The 9,082-nt window shown below is 41.5% G+C and overlaps 1 protein-coding gene across 3 annotated transcripts in view; it reads right to left on the reverse strand.

Moving 5' to 3' along the window:
- Positions 1 to 9,082, reverse strand: part of LOC133536914 (potassium/sodium hyperpolarization-activated cyclic nucleotide-gated channel 4-like) — a 308,924-nt gene that overhangs the window by 146,015 nt on the left and 153,827 nt on the right. For all 3 annotated transcript variants that reach the window (XM_061877619.1, XM_061877628.1, XM_061877638.1), the window contains exon 3: positions 804 to 965. In XM_061877619.1, the coding sequence (XP_061733603.1) occupies positions 804 to 965 (162 nt within the window). The remainder of the gene's footprint in view (positions 1 to 803; positions 966 to 9,082) is intronic.

The raw sequence follows: 9,082 nt of genomic DNA on the forward strand, positions 1-9,082 counted from the left end.
CCGTCCGACTATCAGGTACTATTTAATCTCACTAAAACACTAGCAACACAATAGAAAGATAAGGGATTTCCCAGAATTATCCTAGTAAATGTGTCTAAATACATCTGAATCGCTCCCAATGCAATCGCCTTTTTTTTTTTTTCCTAGTCCGTCACTTTTAAATGTCCTCATCCACGTATCTTTCATCCTCGCTCAAATTAATGGGGAAATTGTCGCTTTCTCGGTTCGAATAGCTCTTGCTGCTGGAGGCTCACATTATAAACAATGTGAGGATGTGAGGAGCCCTACAACCAGTGACGTTACGCGGACATCTTCCGGTAAAGGCAAGGCTTTTTTTATCAGCACCAAATGTTGCGAACTTTGTCATCAATGTTCTCTATTAAATCCTTTCAGCAAAAATATGGCAATATCGCAAAATGATCAAGTATGACACATAGAATGGACCTGCTATCCCCGTTTAAATAAGAAAATCTCATTTCAGTAGGCCTTTAATCCAGTATGCATGTGACTCTGCGTAGCATTCAGGATTGTAGAAAATGGATGTTAAAAAATAATAAGTAAAAAGTATGCCAGCAATACAACCCTGAAACACGTATTTATAAGTGAGCACATTTAGCTGACAATTATATTAATTTGGGCTTTAGTATGACAGATACGCTCTACAATGTATCCCAGGATGCTAAAGGGTTTCAGAAGAGTAATTACTGAGACGGATGGATGAGATAAGATCATCTGATCAGATCAGGCAGGAGGCAGCAGTCAGAAGAACCATGCAGGGGGAAAATGGGAAGAGGAATACTTACCACCATCTTATTTTTGGACACCCAGCAATCAGCGGGGAAGTCCTGCAGCATTGGCACCAGGAACTGCAGGCAGCCATCCCAGTGACAGAGGAGCAGCATCATGCCGATGAGGTTGACAATTCTCACCATGGCGCTGGCCAGGTCATAGGTCATGTGGAAGATCTGCAAGGGAAAGCAGGGAACGGGTTAGGGTCAGATGGCCTGACTGGTAAATCCCTGGAATAACATTAGATTGCAAAGAACACAGCGTTCCACTACGTTGAGTTTGGACTCTTCTAGAACATCATGATCATTTTAAATGGAGAATTATCTGACGTTACCACACAAAAGTGTCACACACCAACTAACTCAAGGTCTAGCAGGGTTGCACGATATAGACGATACAGGATATGAACGAGATCAATCTGGCCGACGAAGGGCTTTTAATAGTATCGTTATATTATGATGATGCATGTTGACGAAATATTCGAGCCGTGTCCCTCAAATTTGACGGCGACAAGCAAACAAAGTGTCTTATCAACCAAAACTAATGTAAAGTATCCAAACAACAGAATAATAAATGCTTACTACATTTTCACATAAATGAAGATGAAACCATTTTACAACAGACAGTAACCAGTTACAGTATTAACAGTAAACTAGAAAATTGGCCGGGGGTCGCCGTAATTATTAGATAGTGCGGAGTGTCTGAATCTGTGAGTTTTAGGTGTAACCGTACAAAATGAGCCACAGGGCTAGCCTGAAACAGTAGCATGTTTACACAAAAAAATGCTACCACTTAGCATGTGTGCTAACAATAGCATGATAACAGTTAGTATGTTTCATATACCAAGTTATACGACATAAAGTTGTATGGCTGAGGAAATAGAAAAAAAAGGGTAAAAATAGACTTTAAAGAAAAGTTAGCGAGCCTAAGTTATATTGCTAGCATGCTGTCGTTTGCAAGCTAACAGTGAACAAGTGTCATGTAGTGGAAAGGTCCGAAACTTAACTGCAAACAAAGTGGTTTTAGTACAAAAGTTTTATTTACCCATTATCAAGAAGTACAGATTGGATTGAGTTGCAGATAGCCTCCTTTGAAGGATCCAGAGTCAAACGAAAAAACAAGCAAATCATTCTCGTCTGTTGGTCCATTGCTTTTTTATATGACTCCTCATGGGTCATGGTGGAGTTGTTTTTGCCACTCATGGCACCAAGATAATCGAGGATCTCCTAGTCATAACAAATAGTCATAACAATTTTTAGATTGGTCACAGTGCCCACAAACTGGACTTTACCCAATATATCCTTTGGTTCTGAATAGAAAAAAAAGAAAAGAGCAGACCTCTTAGCCTTTTTGAAAGATCTTCAAATATGGTATAAATTAACCAAAATAAGGTCAGAAATTCCACTACAGTCAGATACCAAATTATACCTGCCTCTGAGTGTTAGACAAGCCTCCTCTCTTCCTGTTTTTAAATCTCATTTAAAAACATACTTTTATTCCATGGCTTTTAACACTGAATGATATCCATCCTGCAATGAGGCCCCATTATACACCTGCTGTGAACCTGTTGTTATGTTTTATTTATTTTATTTTATTTATTTATTTATTTATTTTTTATCATGTTCTGTTTGTGTTGTGTTTGCTCGGTTCTCGTTTTTAACCTACCCATTGTACAGAACTTTGGCTACCCCTGTGGTAAATTTTAGATGTGCTATATGAATAAAGTTGATTTGATTTGATATTACTCTGGGCTAAACAGTAGCAAAAGTAACTCAAATAGTTAGCATTCTAAAGTTAGCATGCGAGCAAGTTAACATGAGCATGATACAAGTTAGCTTGCATCACATACCAAGTTATATGACTTTAAGGCAGTGGTTCTTAACCTGGGTTCGATCGAACCTTAGGGGTTCGGTGAGTCGGCCTTAGGGGTTCGCCGGAGCCTCGGCCGACTCATTGTGTAGATAAAAATGTCTCCCTGTCAGCGTATCATGGATACCCCCAAAAACTATTCTCTCTAATTATTCCATATGCGTAAGCAAACGCAAAAACTCTGTTAATTCAGTGGAGCACACTTGAGCGACGTCAGACGTGAACATGCACTGTGGCCTCACCAGCATCATACCTGTTCAAAACCTGACTAAATAAAAAGTTCGAACACATGTGGAAGTGAAGTGAATTATATTTATATAGCGCTTTTTCTCTAGTGACTCAAAGCGCTTTACATAGTGAAACCCAATATCTAAATTTTACATTTAAACCAGTGTGGGTGACACTGGGAGCAGGTGGGTAAAGTGTCTTGCCCAAGGACACAATGGCAGTGACTAGGATGGCAGAAGTAGGGATCGAACCTGCAACCCTCAAGTTGCTGGCACTGCCGCTCTACCAACCGAGCTATACCGCTCCCAGAGTTATGTATTATTTTCTGATATAAGTGTTTTGACCCACTTACATTTACAATAACAAAAAATATTGTTTTTCATGAGCTGTGTACTAGTATTGTAAGTCTGGGTGGGGTTCCTGCTTTGGAAATAATTTGTACCCCTTTCAGATATCGCATTTAGTTCCCACTAAAACATTCACATGTTGCACAATGAGATGTAAACATGGGATCATTTGTACATTTCTGAAACTTTGTTTGTAAAAGATATCTTTATTAGTATTTATTTAATATAATAACAATTTCATGATTAGTATTTATACATCACGATTAAATTAAGAATGTTTTATTTATTTTTTTCACTGAAAAAGGGTTCGGTGAATGCGCATATGAACCTGGTGGGTTTCGGTTCCTCCAACAAGGTTAAGAACCACTGCTCTGAGGTGTATAGCCGCGTAAGTTGAAAAAAAAAAGTGTAAAAATAGATGAAAATGTGTCAGCTGGAAATATTCGCCATTATAAAAAGGTGCATACCTATTAAATGGGCCCGTAGCGATTCGTTTTTGGAATAGCATTGCCATGGTAACACGGAATGTACCCCACGTTATTAGTGATTCCCAGAGTCCAAAAAAAGTCTGTGGGCGATAGAACGTTTTCTATTCGGGTTCTAGTACTCTGGAATGCCCTCCCGGTAACAGTTAGAGATGCTATCTCAGTTGAAACATTTAAATCCCATCTTAAAACTCATTTGTATACTCTAGCCTTTAAATAGACTCCATTTTTAGTTAAGGTTGAGTAAAAGTACCAATGATTGTTACACACACACTTTGTGTGGTGAAATTTGTCCTCTGCATTTGACCCATCCCCTTGATCACCCCCTGGGAAGTGAGGGGAGCAGTGGGCAGCAGCGGTGCCGCGCCCGGGAATCATTTATGGGGATTTAACCCCCAATTCCAACCCTTGATGCTGAGTGCCAAGCAGGGAGGTAATGGGTCCCATTTTTTTATAGTCTTTGGTATGACTCGGCCGGGGTTTGAACTCCCAACCAACTGATCTCAGGGCGGACACTCTAACCACTAGGCCACTGAGAGGGTCTAGACCAGTCAATCTACCGTTTCTTTTCTCCCCCCCCCCCGCTGGCTGTCCAAAGTCGGGACCCGGGGTGGACCGCTCGCCTCTGCATCGGTTGGGGAAGTCTCTGCGCTGCTGACCTGTCTCCCCTCGGGATGGTTTCCTGCTGTTCCCACTATGGACTGGACTCTCACAATAGTTTGCTGGATCCATTCGACATCCATTGCACCGGACACCCTAGGGGTGGGGTCCCCACATCTGCGGTCTTCTCCAAGGTTTCTCATTGTCCCATTGGGTTGAGTTTTTCCTTGCCCAGATGTGGGATCTGAACAGAGCATGTCGTTTTGGCTTGTGCAGCCCTTTGAGACACTCATGATTTAGGGATATCTATATAAACATTGATTGATAGATTTGATTTGACTTACCGCTCTTGCCCTTACCGAGACCTTTCCAACGGTATAACATATGTGGGGGTTTGTTGGTTAAGCGTAAGAGAAACGTGCGGAAGAATAATAAAAGTTGAAGTATGAGCAATAATAACATATTCCATATATATTCCATACTTAGCAATTATATTAATACAAGTTTTGGAAAAATAATACAAATGGAAATTACGCAATATTTATATGTCCGCAGCAAAATTAAGAGCTTTTGTAACCCGTTTTAAAATGTTTCTAATATAATTTGTATGCCAAACAATATATATTGTGCTACATACTTACATATCATAACCTACTCAGTGGCCTAGTGGTTAGAGTGTCCGCCCTGGGATCGGTAGGTTGGGAGTTCAAACCCCGGCCGAGTCATACCAAAGACCATGGCCGGCTCTACGCAGGGGCAAGAGGGGGCAGAGCCCCCTTAAATAAATGTCTTGCCCCATCAAATCAAAATTTGAGAAAGCAAATTTTAATAAACTCACAAAATTACTACATTACAAGTTGACAAAAGTATCTGCACTAGCGGAAAAATCCGCCGAAAAAAGGACACACACGATATAGTAGTGTCGGCTTCCCTTTCATCCCCCCCTCCGCTGTGTGTGTATTCAACATTCCACAGGCTGCGCAGCAGACACACACCCGCACACAGCCCTCAGTAAACATACTGTAGCGTTTCCACAGAAACCAGTCGAGAGGCGTAGTACACTTGCTGTCTTTATTGTTAGACACGTAACAGGCTACTATGGGGCTTAACCACCGCCAAAGGCACATTTATATATCTCTCTAGTATTGTTGTAAACTTATCTCTCGTACGTCTGTCTCTCTCACTCTAAAACTCCGACCTCTTCACTTCCGCATCACAGCATCACCGAACTCTCCCTCCTATTCCTTACCCAATCACAGGTAACGCCCAGCATGCAACTCTGAACATGTTGCCTTCACTGGCACTCTGTAAACTTCACAGAACAGTACATGAAACTAAGTACGTGAAAGTTGACACATTAACATCTCCCCTTAACTCAACCCGTTACAATACAATCACTGTTGCAGTATGAAAGTAAAAGAAAAGGAAAAGTTGTCTACATTTATCATATACTTGTTAGGATGGGTGTATTAGTGTAGTCTTATCTGTCATAAACACGTTTATCGTCGCGGACTTTCGGTGCTACGGAGTTCTTTTTTTTTTTTTTTTTTTTTTTTTTTTTTTTACAACTTGACGAGAGCAGTGACAGCGGAGGCTCTGAGCAGCAGTGGTTTGGAAGGCAGAGAGCCTCCACTGTCCCTGTAACAAGCCATTTATGATGCTGTTAATGTCAGGAAAAATGAAACATAAGGTATATATCCTGCTTAGCAGTCCTCCTCTGCTGTCCTCTGTTCAGAGCGGAGTCCCTAGCAACGGCCCGTTTTACTTAGCAACAGTCTGGCAATCGAGTGCTGGAATTCTTTTTCTGTTGTTTTTCTTGTAATTCTACATAGTCAACCTTTAATGTTTCAATCTACATTTTGTAATAAACAAATTATAAGTTTCATTTGATATGACCAAGACACCTAAAAACAAAAACACAGCCGTTTTTATCAATTTACAAGCAAGTGGGCAACACACATACATTGGAGTGAATGAATTTTGTGCCCAGATGAGTGCCCACGTCCACTGCATGTGACAAACTGAAGACAAGTGACCTGTGTCTGACAGACCCCTATGTAAAGCCCCGCCCCAGGCTGTAGTCCTGTACTGTTGTTGTTTTTCTTTATGTAATCACAGCAAGTTTTTTCTGTTGTTGTTCAAGCTTACTTATTTTCTGCTCCAGCTTCCCGCACTCCACAAAGAGTAAGTTAATGCTCTGTAATGCATCCATTTTCAGAGTATTTAAAAAGTCTAGTCCTGCTCCTGCATGTAGTAGTAGCAATGATGCTACTGCTAGTACATCAGGGACAGCAGCTAGCAATACTGCACCCCCAACAAGCGCTTCCCCAAAGCAGCCTGCTCAGCCACCCAGTGATTTAAATGGCAATGCACCATCTCAGCCAATACTGGGTGGCTACCCAAAGCGTGCATTTGGTACAACATTAAGATCATTCAATCCTGCCTGGTACCGCACACGACCATGGCTAGAGTATTCTGTGGTGCGAGACGCCTGCTTCTGTTTCCCCTGCCGGAAATATGGCAGCGCTGTTAATGTTTCCCCCCCCTGAGGGATTGCCACCTTATTGTGGTCAGGGGGTTTGCGTGCCTCAGTGACCGTAAGAGCTATAACAGCAGGAGCTTAGTCTTCAGGTGGGACACCCAAGTTGGACAGGTCTGAAGGTAGAGGCCTGACAAAGTGCAATCCACTACTCCAGGTTGGGGTTGGACACATAGCTAAAGACCCATTTCAATGGAGAAAGCATCGTTACTATAAGCACAGAAAAAAAAGTGCTGGAGCATGATGTGTACACATGATGCCCCCTTCACATTTCTGACTGCCCCCTCATATAAGCATGCCTAGAACCGCCCCTGCCAAAGACTATAAAAAATGAAAAAGTGGGACTCATTGCCTCCCTGCTTGGCACTCAGCATCAAGGGTTGGAATTGGGGGTTAAATCACCATAAATGATTCCAGGGCGCGGCACCGCTGCTGCCCACTGCTCCCCTCACTTCCTAGGGGGTGATCAAGGGGATGGGTCGAATGCAGAGGACACATTTCACCACACCTAGTGTGTGTGTGACAATTATTGATACTTTAACTTATCACATGGGTACTTTAACTTTAACTTATCACAAAGGGTGGCAATATATATATCCTGATATAGACTTTAGGCCAGGGGTCGGCAACACGCGGCTCTAGTGCCGCATGCGGCTCTTGAGTGCCGCCCTAGTGGCTCTCTGGAGATTTTTCAAAAATGTATGAAAAATGGAAAAAGATGAGGGGGGGAAAAAACATATTTCGTCTTAATATGGTTTCTGTAGGAGGACAAACATGACACAAACCTCTCTAATTGTTATAAAGCACACTGTTTGTATTAAACATGCTTCACTGATTCGATTATTTGGCAAGTGTTTTTGTCCGACTAATTATGACGTTCTTTGAACTCACCGAAGTTTGTTTACATGTATAACTCTCTCTGACTTTCTAGGACGTGTTTTATCCCACTTCTTTTTCCGTCTCATTTTGTCCACTCAACTTTTAACATTGTGCATGAATGCACAAAGGTGAGGTTTGTTGATGTTATTGACTTGTGTTGAGTGCTAATCAGACATATTTGGTCACTGCATGACTGCAAGCTAATCGATGCTAACATGTTATTTAGGCTAGCTAAAAATGTACATATTGCATCATTATGCCTCATTTCAAACTATATTTGAGGTCTTTTTGTTTTCTTTGAGTCCTCTTAATTCAATTTCTATCTCATGACACTATCTGTATGTAATATGGCTTTTATTTTTTTGTGGCTCCAGACAGATTTATTTTTGTATTTTGGTCCAATATGGCTCTTTCAACATTTTGGATTGCCGATCCCTGCTTTAGGCCATATCACCCGTTGCTATGGTGTAGACCAGTGTTTTTCAACCACTGTACCGCTAGTGTGCCATGAGATACGATTTGGTGTGCCGTGGGAGATTATCTAATTTCACCTATTTGGGGTAAAAAATGTTTTTTGCAAACCAGTAATTGTAGTCTGCAAATGATGTGTTGTTGTTGAGTGTTGGTGTTGTCTAGAATAACCGTACAATACTCTCCCACATCAGTAGGTGGCAGCCGGTAGCTAATTGCTTTGTAGATATTGGAAACAGCAGGAGGCAGTGTGCAGGTAAAAAAGGTATTTAATGCTTAAACAAAAAAATAAACAAAAGGTGAGTACCCTTCGGAAAGGGCATTGAAGCTTGGGCAAGGCTATGTGGAACAAAACTAAAACTGAACTACAAATTAAACAAAACCAGAATGCTGGACAACAGCAAAAACTTACTGCGGAGCAAAGACGGCGTCCACAAAGTACATCCATACATGACAACGATGTCCCCACATAGAAGGATAATCCATCCATTTTCTACCGGGGTCACGGGGGGCGCTGGAGCCTATCTCAGCTACTATCGGGCGGAAGGCGGCGTACACCCTGGACAAGTCGCCACCTCATCACAGGGTAAAAACAACTGAAATATTCTTGATTACTAAAACAAAGTAGATGTGGGAAATATCTCTCAAAGGAAGACATGAAACTGCTACAGGAAAATACCCAAAAATTAGAAGCGCAAGACAAGAAGTAAAACACTACACGCAGGAAAACCGCAAAAATACAAAATAAGTTAGTGCGTGATTTGACAGGTGGTGACAGTACACCTACTTTGAGACAAGAGCTATAGTGACGCATGCTTGGTTATGCTTTAAAGTCATATCCAACAATTGCGACGATGACTTTTTACTGTCAGTTG

The sequence above is a fragment of the Nerophis ophidion genome, linkage group LG02, assembly GCF_033978795.1.
Source record: "Nerophis ophidion isolate RoL-2023_Sa linkage group LG02, RoL_Noph_v1.0, whole genome shotgun sequence".
Taxonomy (NCBI): Eukaryota; Metazoa; Chordata; class Actinopteri; order Syngnathiformes; family Syngnathidae; genus Nerophis; species Nerophis ophidion.